Source organism: Uranotaenia lowii, chromosome 2 (assembly GCF_029784155.1).
Source record: "Uranotaenia lowii strain MFRU-FL chromosome 2, ASM2978415v1, whole genome shotgun sequence".
In the NCBI taxonomy this organism is placed as follows: domain Eukaryota; kingdom Metazoa; phylum Arthropoda; class Insecta; order Diptera; family Culicidae; genus Uranotaenia; species Uranotaenia lowii.
Window position 1 is genome coordinate 247,769,230 of NC_073692.1, and position 17,960 is coordinate 247,787,189.

Below are 17,960 nucleotides of genomic sequence, written 5' to 3' on the forward strand. Positions count from 1 at the left end.
ATATATTTTCCTTTTGAGAAGAACAGGTGAATATTTGGTTGATGGATTTAGCTGCTTCGAAATTAACTGGATTTGGTTATTTTTGTGCCATTGAAACACATTTGTAAAATGTAAAATCGGTTAGTTGAGACCGTAGACCGTGCAAAGTAAAAAACGAGAATACTCTTTTGAGGCTTTCGAAGTCAGCGAAAACAAGAGTTTTCGTCACGAAGAATCTTGCCTTCTTACCACAGAAACATGTTCATACCAATAAAGATAGGGGAGAATGAGGATACTTGATCCCTGGGGATACTTGATCCCTGGGGATACTTGATTCCTTAGCTATATCTCGAAGCTGGAATGTCTTGCAAAGATCAAATGTTCTAGAAAAATGTGCCAAAATGAGCAAAATAGCAATGCTTGTAGTTTAAAAATTTTTAACAAAATAATTGTTTGAGTAATTGAACTTTGTTTGAAAAATTTCACAAAATGTAACTTGAAGATCTTTTTTCATCACTTTAAAATGTTCCTTACATGGGAAAATTATGAAAAAAAATTTTGTTCCAATGTATCAATCGTTCGAGCGTAAAATGAACTTCATAATGCCATATTTTCAAAGCGATGGAAAACTCTCAACTTTTTTTTCAGAAAAAGTTTTCTAAAATGTTGATTATGGGTACAATTGATCCCCTAGAGTTGGGTACAATTGATCCCCCTTCCAAACGGCATATTCTTCTTCTGAATAGATCGTTATGATTGCTGATTACGAAATTACTAATATTTATCCAAAAACTAATATTTATCAAACAATTGTCTGAAGAAAAGAGCAAAAATTATTAATTTTCTCTAAATTATAAAAAATAGCGCCTTTAAGTATGCAATGTAATAAGCGTTGAGACAAAATTATAGAATTTTTTTTTTATGTCTGCTATACATTGTGAAATGAGAACAAACATGACCAAAATAGTCAATTAACATTCTATCTTGGGGTTTTGTTTGATTTTTATGCAAGGATCAGGGCTTCCTGAAGAAAAGATCAAGTCTCCTTCAATAGGGGATCAAGTGTCCCCTAACTTCAGAAAAATCGCAATTTTTTTTACTCCCACGAAAATGCTTCTAGTTCATCAACGGGTTCAAGTATCGTTCTAATTTTTGGAGCATAGAAGCTTGAAGTTACCAGCTGTCAGAAAATGTCAAAGACGGCGAGTTGCTAAATTTTTCCAAAAAGATATGGTGAAAATAAGAAAAGGGAATCAAGTATCCCCACTCTCCCCTACTTTTTAAAGCTTCTTTTAGTGTATTTTTTTTTTCATTAAGAAAATTGTGCACTTTTTGTAAAACTTCTTTTCGTTTGTTATTTAAATTCTGAAAAATATGCAGAATAGTACTTTGCAGAATAGTACACAATGAACACAAAGCTGTTAAAATTTTGCATGTCCGATTACAAGGAACGTAGCTATAACCAAAAGAAAGTGTCCGATTTCTAAAAGCACTTAGCTTTATATGAAAAATAGTTTTATATACTTAATTTACTCAAACTTAACAAACTTTTCCTTTGAAACACATCTGAATAAATTAAAATTTTGAGAGCATCAATTAGTTATTGGAATCAATAGCTAGAATCAGAATATCAGGACTCTGAACATAAAACTCTTTCCTTATAATAAAATTTATAGGACAAACAACGGAATGACTATATTTACTCATTTGAACTAGAACTAATTTTTACTTTCTGCCGAATTTTAGCTATGAAAAATCAAAAGGATTTACGAACATTTTCCGGCGCGACAAAGTTCCTGTATTGCCACTCTGCGGCACCCCATCCTGCAAGACCGTTCACTTTGAAGTCGCATAGCTGTTCGACAATGCGACATTCCTGTTCTATTCCTAGAAAAAAATGTGGGGCCAATCGAGCCAATACTTGCACTGTGTATTGAACACCACCTAGAAATAGAAATAAAGAGAAAAAGAATTCTTTTTATAAAATTGTGGAGTTTTCAATTTTAACAAATCGCTTAAATTACCATTAAAATGTAATCAAAGAACTTAGAAAAAAATAGCTGCCAGGTATTTCTCATCTAAAGGTTTCTTGATACTCTTCGAAAATATGTATTCCATATTAATATGTTGGTTCACATACTGCACATATCGAATTGGCAAAATTTCAAACCACCATAGACTTGTGAGAACATATCAAATTAACCCTCCAGAGCCCAAACTCACAGATGCTTAGTTTTATGATTACAAACAACTTTTGTTCTACGAAAAACTTTATAAAGGAGGAAACATTTTTGGCAAATTTATCAAAAGATTGACTTTCAGTACTTTTTTTGGTTATAGTTTTCACACACTTCAACCATTTTTCCTAAATTTCGAAACATATTAACACTGACTCATAGCTACATATATTTTTGTATAATTTTTGTTAATATTTTTCCACAACTAACTGAGATATTTCATCTTATATGTGTTGAGAAATCATTTCACTCGGGAACTATCGGTTAGATGCAAGTCGAGTGAATTGAACACAATATCAATTTGACATTCTACAAACAATAACACAGCCACATGTGGAGACTTCATCTGTCAGCTGTCATCTGTCAAACGGACAACTTGCACGGAACATTGCACGAGATTGGATACAATGTTTGATACAATATTGAACGGAATCTAGTGGACAACTGGATTAAATGTTCATGGTTCTACAAATAGGAAATAAGCACGTGGAAGAAAGTGCATGAAATAAATATAAACATCACTAATGTAACCGATCTAGTTATAAGCTATACCTTGTGTTCGTCTCAAATAAAGTTACCTTAAACCTTAAACAAGAGTTTCAAATCGCGTTTTTAATCGATTACTCTATCAATCTTAACAGGTTATGGGCCCAGTGGGTAATTGGGATGTCATAACCTATCCATCTTAACAGGTTATGGGCCGAGTGGGTAACTGGGTTATAATAACCTGTACACCTTAACAGGTTATGGGCCCAGTGGTTAATTGGGATGTCATAACCTATCCATCTTAACAGGTTATGGGCCCAGTGGGTAACTGGGATATAATAACCTGTACACCTTAACAGGTTTTGGGCCCAGAAGTATTCTGGTCATAACAAATTTGCCAGACGCGGCAAATTTGAACCAGTGGTTTAACTGGTAATAATAAGACTAGTGGATTACTAGTAAAATCATTCCAATTGGTAAATTGGAGGAATCGGTTGGACTTGAACCGATCATCGAGGATGAAGCTGATGAACTTGGACTGACGGACAAAAGCGGATGCAGGATGTCAACCGACGGCGGCGAAGGATCTGGTTGGAGCATGAGTTATGCAGAAAGGAGAGAAAGTCGCTACGAGAGGGGAACTCTCGAGCGTACAGTGTCGTACACGAAAACTCTTCACATTGATAAATCACTGATCTTCGACGGCAGCAAGGCTACTTTGGCAGCTCGTAAGTGGCGAGCAGATAATCGGCTGGCTAAGCCGGAGCACACACACATATTGCTGCGGACGCCAGTCAACCAAGAAATCGTCAACCAGGTAGCAGGGGCTACCGAAGCGCAGGAGTAAGAGCTTAAGGTCACTCTTAGGAAGCGTACATCAGCGGGCTCGACGGAATCAACATTGTGGTCAACAACGGAGTGCTCAACAAAATCATCGGCGTTGAGGATGCATTTATATTTCCCGGATGGAATCTACTAGGAAGCAGGAATAGCGGTATTAGTGGACATAGAAGAAATCCAAGAGCTGAAGAATCCGGCGATAATTTGAATAGCCAAGCATATAAAGAATCTTTGGGCTACGAAGATGGGGAAGAAAAGGCTAATGAGTGCAGTTAGAAAGAACTCACTCTGGAATAATAAAAAGTTTTATTTATTCTTCGACATGGGAGGGTCTACTTTCAGTAAGAAAGTCCAGCAAACAAGGAAAAAGGGTTACTTTTACGAATGAAAATATTAGGAAGAGGTTATCGTTCACCATTAGGGAAGTTAAGTCGGCGGAACCTAGAGTTTATGTTGGAGAGCAAATAAGTCTAGAGACATGGCTTAAACGACTAGGACATCAGAACAACACAGGTTTGGAAAAACTCGTACAGAAGGGCATGGTTGAGAGGTATCAATCTTACTTCTGATGAGATCAGCAAAGCGAAAGTATGTGATGCTTGTTTGGCAGGAAAGCAAGCAGCCAATAAGTATCAACAGATGGAACTTCCAAGATCAAAAAGACCGTTAGAATTGGTGCATTCAGATGTTTGTGGTAGCATGGAGGAGCAAACGTACGATGGGTATCGTTACTTCGTCACCTTCATAGATGATTACACGCACTTTGTGGTGGTATATTTGATGGAGCATAAATCGGAAGTCTTCGAGAAATTCAAAGAATATGAAGCATTGGTATGTTCACACTTTGGAACTAAAATTTCCAAGTTTAGGTATGATAATGGTGGGGAATACACCAATACAAAATTTCAATCTCATTGCAAGAAACAAGGCATACAGATGATGTTCACAGTTCCATACACTCCACAACAAAACGGAGTGAGTGTACGGATGAATAGAACATTGATGGAAAAGGTAAGATCAATGCTCTATGAAAGTAAACTTTCAAAAGATATGTGGGGTGAAGCATTATATGCATCAACATATCTATTAAATAGATCGCCTACAAACGGGATAAATGAAGACAAAACACCTTACGAAATGTGGTATGGGAAAATACCAAACGTAAAACATTTAAAGATCTTTGGATGCAAAGCATTCAAACAAATTCCGAATGAAAGACGTCAAAAACTAGATTTGAAAACCAAGACATTAATTTCTGTGGGTTACGCAAATAATGGTTTTCGACTCTGGAACGAAGAAACACGATCTATTGAAATCGGAAGAAATGTTATATTTGATGAAACCAGTATTGTAAATAATGAAGATAAATCAATTTTAATTGATGAAAAGCAGGAGGTTATCTTGCACGAGAAAATTGATAAATTCGAAAGTGAGCGAAACGAAATTGAGGACCGAGAATCAGTATCTGGAGAAGATACTTCAATCGATAATGGTCAAACTGAAGAATCATTTGGAATAAGTGATTATGAGAGTACGAATGAAACTCAAGAAGACGACATAAGTGACAACGTCTTGAACCAAACATTGCGGCGAAGCAATAGAACCAAAAAAAAAAAAACCCTTAGCTTGGTTCACGGATTATTCAGCAAAATTAGCAACGGTCATTAATGATATTCCACAACAAATCGACGAGTTGAAGAAAACAGACGACTGGACGGAATGGAAAGTTGCAATTCAAGAAGAACTTGATGCATTACATCAAAACGAAACTTGGACAGTGGTAAACTGTATTCCAAAAGGAGTGAAACCAATTCACTCGTGATGGGTTTTCACAATGAAGGAAGATGGGCGATATAAAGCAAGATTGGTAGCAAAGGGATGTTCACAGCGACCTGGATTTGATTACTGTGAAACATATGCACCTGTTGCAAAATTGGAAAGTGTTCGACTTATTCTTGCACTTGCAAACGAGCACAAATTATTAGTCCATCAAATGGATGTCAAGACGGCATTTTTAAATGGAGAATTGGATGAAGAAATATTTATGAAATTACCACGAAATGAGGATGGGTTAAGTCAAACTGTACGCCTGAATAAAAGTTTGTATGGTTTGAAACAAGCTAGCAGATCATGGAATAAACGATTTGATGATGCTATGAGAGCTCTTGATTTTACTCCTCTCAAAACTGACTGTTGTATCTATAAATCAAAATCCAAAGGAATATTTCTCATACTCTACGTAGACGACATCCTATTGATAGCCGAAAATATTGATTCCATTAAATGGATCAAAAAGGAACTTGGAAGGTTATTCCAAATGAAGGACTTGAACGAAGTAAAGCATTTCCTGGGAATGGAAATAACACGTGACTTTGAGAATCAAACGTTAGAAATTTCTCAAGTACAATATACCGAAACTCCTTCTTAGATTTGGAATGAATAAAAGTAAACCAGTGGGGACACCACTAGAAACCAACACTAAATGGGCCAAAACTGAAGATAAACATACTGAAGAACCGTACAGAGAGCTATTGGGATGCTTGCAATATCTCTCATTAATTTCTAGACCAGATATTTGCGCAGCGGTTAGCATTTTGAGCAAATATGCCAACTGTGCAACGGATTGGCATTGGTCTGGATTGAAACGTATCTTAAGATACTTAAGCGGCACCAGAAATACAAAAATAATCTACAGCCAGAAAAGCGAATACCCAGGTTTAGTAGGATTTGGAGATGCAGATTTTGCAAATGATCCTGACGATCGAAAATCGGTATCAGGATATGCATTTTTACTGTATGGCAACTTAGTTTCGTGGTCAACGAAACGTCAGCCAACAATCAGTTTATCAACGAGCGAAGCAGAACTTATTGCGCTTTGTGCAGCAACAAAAGAAGGAATGTGGATAACAAACCTTCTCAACGAATTGGAAATCAACTTAACACCTTTCATCATAATGGAAGATAGCATTCCGTGCATCAGCATAGCAGAGGAACCGAGGGCGCATCAGCGTATGAAACATTTGGATATCAAATATATGTTTGTACGAGATCTCATCAGACAAGGCCGATTGAAGTTGCAGTTCATCCCAAGCGTAGATCAACCGGCAGATGCATTTACAAAGGGGTTACCTAAATTAATACATCGGGAATTGTTCATCGTGTTGAATGTTCAAATTGAGGGGAAGTGTTGAGAAATCATTTCACTCGGGAACTATCGGTTAGATGCAAGTCGAGTGAATTGAACACAATATCAATTTGACATTCTACAAACAATAACACAGCCACATGTGGAGACTTCATCTGTCAGCTGTCATCTGTCAAACGGACAACTTGCACGGAACATTGCACGAGATTGGATACAATGTTTGATACAATATTGAACGGAATCTAGTGGACAACTGGATTAAATGTTCATGGTTCTACAAATAGGAAATAAGCACGTGGAAGAAAGTGCATGAAATAAATATAAACATCACTAATGTAACCGATCTAGTTATAAGCTATACCTTGTGTTCGTCTCAAATAAAGTTACCTTAAACCTTAAACAAGAGTTTCAAATCGCGTTTTTAATCGATTACTCTATCAATCTTAACAGGTTATGGGCCCAGTGGGTAATTGGGATGTCATAACCTATCCATCTTAACAGGTTATGGGCCGAGTGGGTAACTGGGTTATAATAACCTGTACACCTTAACAATATGAAGAGTGAATTTTGTGCATGTTTATTTTTCAAATTGATGTTGAATTCTATAGAATTTAGATCTCTTCAAAGAAAGAAACATGCGTATTTTTAGGTTTGGCTTCTTAAAACTTGAAGGTATGAGCCGTTTCAAATAAAGAATATAAACAAAGAGTGTAAAAAACTTTTTTTTATTGTTTTTTTTTTTAAGTTGACTCTTGAATCATAAAAAACAAGAACTGATACATCAAAATAAAGAAGAAGAAAAACTTAAATTTAAAATTTTCACAAATCAGGGGCATTTTTAGGAAAAAAAAACCAAACTTGATATGGCAAAACACAGTTTCAAAAACAAATTGGTAATATTTTACAACCTTGAAATGTTGCAGTTTCTTGAAAACACGAGAAAACATGGGGCGTTATATGAACTTTCCTCCTTTAAATCCTCCAAGATTGTGGAAATTAATGTGGAACTGAAGAAAATTAACTTTCAAGATAATGCTAGGAGAATGGGGCATTCAGTTTTTGCAGGAAGGCTAGAAGTAAAAATCAAAAATTTATGAGTTAGGCAGAATTTTCAACATTTCTTCGAATGAAATTGTGGGTGGTGAAAAAGGTTATTAATGGGGATTGGAAAAATTAAAAAAATAACTACAAACGCACTGGTATGCGTTTCAAATGATGGAATCTAAAATTAATGCAATATTATTGTTGAACAGTTTCAACACGAGTTCATCAATAAATAAGCAACTGTCCCTATTCATCCAACTGGAGTGAATAAAAATTAACGAGTTGAAGGAAAGAGTTCAAAATGTCTTAACAGTTGACATTCATTAAATTATCATTGTATTAGTGATTAAGACCTAGTATTACAAAAAAATCTTGATGATCTCTTGATGACCAATTTAGTAATCTTATAAATCCTTGATCCATGTGTTTTTCGACCTTAAAAATGTTTGGCAGTTAGGTCAGAGAGTTGCCACTTTTTAAGAATGATTTTTTTTTTTGAAAAAAATACTAAGTCGGGTAGGAGAGATGAAACATAAACCCTGTATAAAGGCGGGGTTGGGAAAAAAACGACATTATTAAATATTCGTAATAAATATTCATTTTTAGTACAAGTAGAAATATCTCAATTATTGTGGAACAATTTTAACAAAAAAAAAATGTATGAAAATATAGCAATAAGTCAGTATATGTTTCAAAATTAAGGAAAAAAGGTTGAAGTGTGTGAAAACTACAACCAAAATGGTAGATACTGGAAGTCAACTTCCTTTTCCCTATGCTTATGCAATTTTTGAAAAAAATGTCAACATTTTTTCCTCATCCATACAAGTTGTTTGTAATCATAGAACTAAGCATCTGTGAATTTTTCAGAGAAAAAATTATTTGGGTTCTAGACTTTATCATAATTTCATTACAATATAGCTAAATATTGAGAGGCGATAAGTAAAAGAAAATTTCTTAAAATCTTCAACCAGTCAAATTCGTATGAAATTTCAAAATACAAAGTGCAAAGTACTTTACTGTTTTGGGTTGAATAACATTCGATTCTTTTACTTAAACTTAACTTACCAGCCGAAAAACGGAAAGCGTAGTCTGTGGGTGGTTGATCATGCTCGCCATGTTGGAACAGCTCAAGTTGTACCTCTGTGATAGGATGGTTACGTCGTTCCGAAGCCAATGAAACGAATCCAACTTCCAGACTGCAACAAAAATATGGAAATTATTATCATGAAAAAAATCACCTAATGAGTAAGAATGCTTTTTATTATTTCCATTTTCACGTTACCTTGAAAAAGTTACTGGCATACAAATTCTACCAACAGTAATGCGATCGCCATTTTCCAGGTGTATGAAATGCATAACATAACGATGAAAGTTCTTCCAGTTGCGCTGTTTTCCTTTAAACAAAATTAATCCAACATTTTATTCAAAAAGGTTTATGATGTGGTAGCAATTTTTCCGTGTACCGAAACTATGATCCCTCATGCAATCCAAATTCAAAGGATATTCAATACCATCAATTTCTACACCACCCTTCAGCTTTCCAAAATGTTCGTAGTGCGTCTGATGATATCTGAAACATAAATCTGATCATGTATGTACAAATAAAACAAACATTAACGAAATTTCGTTCATACTGTTTAAGATTGTTGAAATATTCCTTCGACCACAACTCCTTTGACATAGCTCTTGCTACCGGGCCGGGACTCATATCTGTAGCAAAATTGAAGAAGGGTAAATCCGTTGTCCAAAGTGCATTGAGTTTCACATTAAAATGTTGCGAGTTGGCTTGTTCGAAGCGCATCAGTCCATTATACTCGATCTTCCAAGATTTCATGGGCTCCACAGGTGTCAATTTGATACCTTCTGCTTGAAAGAATCCCTCTTCGCTAGGAGACTGTCTTAAACACGTGTCCGGAAGCTTTGGAGATATCAACAGCTGATCACTAAATTCCCGAATTTTCAGATAGAAGAAGCCATTTACGAGTCTATTTCTCCTTCTGGCAGTGCCGCACACCAACCATGAGAGCTGAGAATCGCACCCATTGAAATAAACTGCATCAACTGCCTGAAGTATTGTTTGTATTTAATTATTTAAGTAACATCTATTATGATTGGAAATAGCTGATATTAATTTGAATACTCACATGGATGTTTTCTGATAATACCTGGGGTTGTTCTAATCGAGCAATGTTGGTAGACTGGATAGGTTTTTGCTGTAAAAAACTTTTAGAATTACTGAATTCTAGCAAAATTTAGATTTTTCATACCTTTCTAAGATACAAAAATACTTTGGCGATCACAAATTTGATCCAACTATATTTACTACATTGCTTATAGATACCAAGAACAGGTTGTTCAAAAGATTTGTAAAAGAAATAATAAACTATTATAAAACAGAGAACCAGACACAAAGCGTTCAGCATATTGTTCAAATGAGATAAACTTGCAAACTGGCTCAACCAATGTGCTATTGGTGATTAAATGCATTTGGCAAAATTGAATCTAATGTATAAGATAAAGCTCGATGCACAGGTGTTAGGCCTTCAAATGTGATAAGCAATTCAATCGTTAATAGTAGTTATCTCAATCGATATGGGCAAATCTAGAAATTTGAAATAATCGCGATATAATTTTCTATACCGTAGAATCTTGTGAATCGAAACAAAAGTGGGAAAACTTTTGTGGTAGTATCAATTGTTGAAGATTGTATCAAGCGATCTACAAATAGTATGTTTCTTGTAAGACATTTTAATCATGAGTAAAGTTAATGTTTTGGAATCAAAATTAGGTTACGAAAACACGTTATAATTTACATTGTAACAAAATTATACGCTTGTATCTTACGTTACATGATTAAATAATGAAGAAAATAAATAAATAAATAAATAAATAAATAAGACCAATAAGCTCTTTTTTATATTATATTGCTTGATTATGTTTAAAGAGTATTATAGAGGCCCTCCATATTGAAAAAGGTTAGTGTTATTAAACTTTTATAGTAAATCTTTAGACTTTTTCAAAGCTGTGGACAGACAGTTTTTTTTTCTGAAATATGACTGCATAAATTTGAAATCAATAGCTTTAAAAGTATACCTGACAGAGAAGCAAACAATTTTGTTTTTTTTAAAGAGGAAAAATTAGATAATCAATTACAGTAGAATCCGCTTATCCAAACTCCGGTTATCCGAGCTTCCGTATTAGGCGAGCCATTTTTCTTATACAAAATCTATGTTCAATTGTATTGTATCACTGCAATGTTTTTATGCTATTAAATAGACGATTCTCGATAAATAAAACAGAGCAAAGAATAGGACTTTAAAATTTTTTTCTTGTGAAGAGTAGTAGTAGAGTAATAAATTAGTTTCCGAGGGTATTTTTCGAAATTTTTTAAAACTGTGTATGCAAAAGCAGATTTTATCAGCACGCCTCGTAAATTTATGACTCTGGAAACTCGCCTACTAGCAACTTGTTGCATATCTTACATAACTATTCGATACTTATTGAAAATAAGTTTTTTTTTGTTAAATCTGTTATATACACCGGGAAAATGTATACAAAGCCGTTTTCTCCCCAGCCAAACGATTATAAAATAATAAAAGTTTCCCTTAAAAATGTTTTTATGACGAAGAAGGGACATCTTGAGGAAGAAAAACATGTTCATTTTCTTACACAGCTATGTTATGCAACAATGTTTGATTGTTTTAATAGTTGTTACACGAATCATCCAAGCGTTAAAAAAAAAATCTAAAAGCGCTGTGTAAACAAATAAGTTTTTATTGGTTTTTCGATGGAAGCGGATGAGTTAATAGCTTTGATCACCGAACCACTTTTTTTCTTTTTGATTTGAGTGTAACCCGTTCGAGTTACATTATTCCTAGATCATCGTACCGCACAACTTACGAAGATGCTTGCTATAAATACATGAAAATCGACGGGTGACATTATTCGATCGATGAACAATTTTTCTGTCTGGGTGAAAAAAGCACGCAGCCTCTTTTATCCATTTTTGTTTTCGCTCTGTTTCCGACAGGGAATAGAGAAGGCGCAATTTCGAACGCGTTTGACGTTTCTAAACAGTTTTGAAGGAGGCGCGCATGTTTACATATGCTGCAAAGTGCTGCAATATTAAATGATAACAATTTGTGGAACAGTCTTTTTAAACAATATTTAAACCATGGCCAATTTGAAACCACTGAAAAGTTTGAATTTGGGTAAGTATCTTTTGATTGTTATGCTGATCATTCTTGTAATTATGTTTTATGTTTTCAGACACCACTCAGCAGAAAAACTTTATCAAATATTTCAAGTCGCTCCCAGATGTAAGTATTATTTTTTATTAATTTTTGAACTGTTTGTAAACTTATAACAAATCTGTAACTAAATATTATCGTTAAACTTTTTTAATATGTTGTCCCTATGTTCCAATCATTATTGAATATTTCTTGAACTTTCAAAAATGTATGTTTTTATTGTTGAATAACCTATTCAAGTTAGCGATCTTTGATTACCTTCAACAAAAGCAATCTTTATTGTGCGTAAAGATAAAAAATCTAATGCCGTATTCGTTTTCGTTTAGTCAGCTGTTTTGTGTTCATTTATGCGCTCAGTTTTGCACCGGTAGTGACCTGAACGCGGACGTATCAGCTATCAACGTGGTGATGGATTTTCACAGATTGTAGGTCGTATAAGTAGAACAGTTTTTGAGCCATGCTTAAAATATGATTTTTGCCAAAAAAGTGCTTGTACATAAACCCAAATATTTATCTTGGGCTCCATAAGTAGAATTTAATATCTGGTTTCTTATATGGAAACATGCTATCGATCATCTGAGCTTCACGTTTGTATACGAAACAGTATTGTAAATATTTGTGAATTTATTTATTTGAAAAAATGATAAGAACGCATTTTTTTAGAAAAAATAGAAATTGATTAAATAACCCATCTTCGCTTTAAATAAACCATTTTCTATGGATTTTCATCACGATTTTAAAACAAAGAACTGAAGAGGTTATTCATCAGAACACGTTAAAAATTGTAGAGGTTATGCTTACTCTGCAATAACAGTAATGTATGCATTTTTAAATAATATAGAAAATATAGAAAACCACAGTGTTCAATTCTGTTTTTATTCTCAGGATAGAAAGTCACATAATAAATATTACGTTCTCTGCTCTTAAATTGATCATTGGCTTACCTGAAGGTCATTCGCCAAATTTGAACTAGATCGAACAACGAATAAACATTTTAAATTTATTGATCTTTAAAACTAACTGTTGAAACTGCTAAAAATAAATAATTGTCACACATTTGTCAAAAAAATTTATTTCAATTTTGCAATGATTCAGATTATATAAAAAAATTATTTCAATTTGGCAATGATTCAGATTATATAGAAAATAAACCGTGGTTCTGTGTTTATATTACATAGTCAAGATTGGCAACGGTGTGTTTTGTTTGAGGCTGAAAGAAAAGATATATAGTTAATGATCTGTAAGCAACCTAGTGTAGGTATATTTTTGTATTTTCCATACATTTATAATTTTCTCCATGACAACCCTTTTCAATTGTTCGTGAGATGACTCTCCTGAGTGAATTGTGTAATAAATCGTACCAGCAACGTGTCTGACAGAACCCCTCCTCGGCATCTTCGAAGTGTAAGCATTTGCAACGGCCTGGAGTTTGTACTCGGTGGTGGTGTCTGGCACCGATGTCGGTGTTGTTTGGTAGTTCGTAATTGGTGTCGAAATTTCCAAATGCTCGTCTGAAAGAAAACGTTTTAAAACGTTATAAAATTTGTCATAGCGATGAATTCTGAAACATTTTTTTTAGCAGAACATTGTATTGAACTGAGAAACATGGCTTATACAAAAAAAAAATATTTTAGTATTACACCGTTTTTTTTGTTATTGTTCTGTCGTTTGTGAAACTTTTTGAATATAGTGATGTGTGAAAAAAGAGCAAAAATACGAAACATTATCAAAAAATTGTATATGAGTGTGAACAATATAAAAAATATGAATATTATAGAATTGGTTTTCAGAATGGTTGTGAACGCTCCTTTATGTTTACTCAAAATTAAGTATGGCCGAGGTTCAAAAATAGTTCGATTCTATGATCTTAAAGTTGAGTACCCTTTTTCCTCGTTGCGATGGTTCAAAACGGAGTTCGAACTGCGAACTCAAAATTGGTCCCTTTTTTCCTTCGGCGAGGAAGCAAAGCTGAGTTCGACCTTTTGAACTAAAAAATGGAATTCTCTTTGTTGGACTGAAAACACTTAGCGAGTTCACTTCGAATCGGAGCAACAACCAACTAACACGACGGTAAATTTTGTCGTTCCGGAACAATTACCAGAAGACTTTGAAGGAACATCATACTAGAATGTCCACCGTGTCAGCGTGAAATTCTGTCCGTCGTTGTCATCATATGGTGAGCGGCTCGGAATGTCCGGAAACTTCCGGATGTTATTTACTTCCCGTGGGAAGTAACATCCGGAAGTTTTCTTTGACCGGGAGTGTCAAACTTTCCACCGCTCTGTAATTGCAATGTAATGTACCGGAACAGCAACATCCGGGTACAAAAAATTTTAACCATCCTTAAATTCCCTGAAAATAAATAACCCTCGAGTAAAAAGGATCAATTTGAGTTCGGCTGCCGAACTTAGTATTGAGTATGCCTATCTGAACTTTATGTTGCGATTGCCCAGTTGAACTCAAAGTTGAGTGCTGCCACTGAAGTGCTTTTTTGAACCAAAACTACTTAATTTTGAGTTTAAAAAAGGAGCGTGTGCTTTTTTTAATAGTTTTAAAAAACATATTTTTTATCGCTGAAAATTTTATACTAGTTTTACCAAACTTTTTTCACAAAACTGTTTAAAAAAGTTTAACTATTCTAAAACCAATTCCTTAACATCAATCATTGTTTATTACACACACCTATGTACCGTGAAGGCACCAATGGCCGCGCATTTAAGCAATGATTAATGTTCTATGTGCCGTACAAAAATCGTTTTTTGTGCGATTCTAAAAAGAAAAGCACCGACACGTAGTAAAACTTACGTTATTTAAGGGAAAAATTTAAAAACGAGAGATTTTACATTGTAACGTCACAAAAAATGCGAATTTGTAAAAAGTGTTGGTGTACCAATGGCCGCGCACGCTTATGTTGCTTGTTCCAATCGCCGCTCACAAGTGTACCAATGGCCGCGCACTTCTTAATTTGATTTAAACAGTGAATAAGGTATCCAACAGTTTAAAATGTTGTTTACATGGCTCTCAGGCTCATTGCGAATATTCTCAGGTAAGGATTTTCAAGATTCACACATCAAACGCCGATTTGTCTCCATTGTTTTGTGAAACTACTCTGGTGCAAAATTAGTATGAGACGCCATTTTTACAAAGCATTATTTTGCCGGAAGATGTTTTGGAACAATGTTTTCGGTCCCGATTTCGATAAATCATCACAAATTCGGCAAGCTGTCTGAAAATCCACGAGGAAACTGACCAACTAAAACTAAACAGATCCGAATTGCTATCTAACCTCAAATTTCCAACACTTTGTAGCAATTTCAATTAGATAAACGTTTCTTCTGATATTGTTTCAAAAAATTGTGTTTTTCAGCCGGTTATATGAAGGAAAACATTGATTGGAAAACTTGCCTGTGAATCTTATGTAACCTTTGTGAAATTCCGAAGAAGTTCTCTGCGTTTAACTGCTAATAAATAATAGAATAATTCCCGTGCGCGGCAATAGAAACATTCAAAAATCAAGTGTACCAATGGCCGTGCACAACAAAATTGTCACTTTTTCCGCAACAGAACCTTCAAACTGTTCACTTTTCTTCACAATTGATTCATTATACAGCCACACATAACTTACGTTCGAAAATTTTTGCCAAGGTGCTCGAATTAAACACAAAAAACCGAATTACAAAAAGCGACCCGTTTAGCTCACTTGCTAAGGAGAACAGAAAAAATGGCATCCGTCAAAAACTATGTTTGTTTTTATTTTTTCCTGACCTCAAAAAGCAGAATGAATTTATTTCTAGTATGGCAAGTGAAAGATACTTAGCGGAGGCATCCGAAAATGCGAAACATAGAAATTTTCGTTGTTGAATTTCGGAGAAAATAAAGATTAAAGTTGAAAGTGCGCGGCCATTGGTACTGCGCGGCCATTGGTGCTTTCACGGTATAATTTTTTTTTGAAGAATCAAATTTACAGGGGTAGAAAACATTTTGCGTTGAATTTAGTGGTGTTGCTATTTTTTCGCACACCACTGTAAGTACGTTTTAAAATATTGATTTTTTTTTCAATCTTTGAAAAACTCACCATAGTTTTTATTATTGTGATGTGCAGCGGGGTTTTGGAAATCCTGACTTATTTCATTATCTGAAACAAAGTAGTAATCGTGTAGTGCTCATTTACGTCTGCATCTTATCATGCATTTTCAATGCCTAAACTGAATCTGAACTCTGGACACTTTAAAAGGAATAAAAAAAAGAACTCTGGACACTGGAAAAATAACAAACACCGATGAACAGTTATACTTATTGAACAGTGAACGCTAAACAAAACTGTATTCAGATGTAAAGTTCACTGTCATCGCCCGAGAATATTCTGAACTGATGGGAGCAAATCACGTACAACGTGTTTAAAATACACATTGAGTTTCTTTAAAACTAAGTTTTGCATTCACAGTTCTACATTTGCAGTCGAATAAAAAATCAAAGTGAGATTTAAATTTGAAGATCAATTAATAATTCAAGCAATAAATTCTTTTTTTTTACCGTACTCAGGATAACCTTGCGGTTTTGCAACAACAGAAACAAATAAACAGAAAATTGCACAGCACTTCAATGCAATTTTTTGAAACCTCATCTTTGAGAAGTGCAAAGTGATCACGTCAGGGAAATCTAAGAAACTGAGAGACGATTTTTCGTGTCGTTTCTTTTAATCTTACAAATGGGAATTCCCGTATACAATTCACATTATCTTCGCTCAAGAGTTGAAAGTTTATGTTTGACCTATCGAGAGCGAATGCTATGTACTGCTGGCTGTTTTTAAAAGATTGGCTACAGTGGGTTCAACTGCGAAAAAAATTGTCATCAAAATGAAGAAAATAAGCGTTGGAGACTTGATTTGTTTCTAGTCTTCTGAAAGGTAACACGCAAAATTTTAACCTTTATCTCACCACGGCGCAGTGGTATAAATTCATTGTAGATGTTACGGAGCTTGAACGATTTTCAAACGAATATGATCAAATTTGGCAAAAAATGAAGTTTTTGATGTCTTCCCAAGCATCAAAAAGTCCCATATTTACTTAAACTCGTGCCTCTAAAGTTCGAATTTCGCCGAACAAAGGTTCCAAAGGAAATTTGTGCCGAATTTTCTCGAATGCGAGCATGATATAGTTACAAAAAGTACCTCAAATAGCCTTCAATGGACTTAAAGTTCCAAGAAGTTGCTCAAATAGCCTTTTTTGTGACATGTCAATCGCATCCAATCAGTATAAAAGTTACAAATTGGATCTCAAATAGTTTTCCATGGACTTGAAGTTCCAAGAAGTTCCTCAAATAGCCTTTTTTGAGACATGTTAGCCATTTCATGAATATGAAATGTGAACAAGCATCACAAAAGGGCATATAATCAATTAATCATTTTTTGTAGCTTGAAAACTGTTGAACTGTAAAATTTATATTGAAATTTCAACTCAGAACATCTTAAAGCTAACTCGCAAAAGATTGTTTTTGAAAAGAGTAAATTTTTTTACTTTAAAAAATTTCGTCCAACTTACTTATCACAAATTTATCACACATCGAAAGTCAGTTGAATCAATTCATGAATAAAAATCTAGATAATCTCAAAAAATCGTATAATGTTATGATGAAAAGTTATAAACATGGAAATTCAATTTTTTTAAACCGATATTTATTCAACGGATGTTGAATTTATATGCCGATTCGTAATGTTTCTGAGTAATAATTACATGCGTCTTCGCTGTTGGCCGCTGGCTGCCCTTGCAGGTATTCTAGAAAAGCTAGAACTTGCCAATGAGGCAACATCTAGGCGTGGCGTCGTGACAGCGTGTTTAGCTATCACGGAATAAAGGGTCGAGGTTCAAATCTGGTATCATGACTAATTTTTTTCATTAGGTTTTTTGACTGCTTGACCCATTCGAGACGGATTGCACACCGTGTGTGCAATGACTTTCCGAGGCTATAAGACCGATTGCA

At 34.6% G+C, this 17,960-nt stretch overlaps 3 protein-coding genes across 4 annotated transcripts in view; 1 reads left to right on the forward strand and 2 right to left on the reverse strand.

Annotated features, from left to right (window-relative positions):
• Positions 1-1,686: 1,686 nt before the first annotated feature.
• LOC129743713 (uncharacterized) lies at positions 1,687-10,193 on the reverse strand. Its single transcript, XM_055735826.1, has 7 exons — positions 9,999-10,193; positions 9,876-9,944; positions 9,366-9,796; positions 9,195-9,301; positions 9,014-9,125; positions 8,797-8,927; positions 1,687-1,923 (listed from the first exon to the last, which is right to left on the reverse strand). The coding sequence occupies exons 1-7, from the start codon at positions 10,152-10,154 to the stop codon at positions 1,736-1,738; spliced, it is 1,194 nt and encodes a 397-aa protein (XP_055591801.1). The 5' UTR covers positions 10,155-10,193; the 3' UTR covers positions 1,687-1,735.
• Positions 10,194-11,802: 1,609 nt separating this feature from the next.
• The window catches only part of LOC129743711 (DNA mismatch repair protein spellchecker 1), a 28,672-nt gene continuing 22,514 nt past the window's right edge, over positions 11,803-17,960 (forward strand). Inside the window, exons 1-2 of the mRNA XM_055735823.1 lie at positions 11,803-11,942; positions 12,001-12,050. Coding sequence (XP_055591798.1) covers positions 11,906-11,942; positions 12,001-12,050 — 87 coding nt within the window. The 5' untranslated portion in view covers positions 11,803-11,905. The remainder of the gene's footprint in view (positions 11,943-12,000; positions 12,051-17,960) is intronic.
• On the reverse strand, positions 13,038-16,667 carry LOC129743715 (uncharacterized). 2 transcript variants are annotated; one of them, XM_055735836.1, is made up of 4 exons: positions 16,515-16,665; positions 16,057-16,116; positions 13,263-13,492; positions 13,038-13,191 (listed from the first exon to the last, which is right to left on the reverse strand). In XM_055735836.1, the coding sequence occupies exons 1-4, from the start codon at positions 16,603-16,605 to the stop codon at positions 13,147-13,149; spliced, it is 426 nt and encodes a 141-aa protein (XP_055591811.1). In that variant the 5' UTR covers positions 16,606-16,665; the 3' UTR covers positions 13,038-13,146. The 2 variants fall into 2 exon arrangements, with proteins under 2 accessions (XP_055591811.1, XP_055591812.1); XM_055735837.1 differs by lacking the exon at positions 16,057-16,116 and having other exon boundaries at positions 16,515-16,667.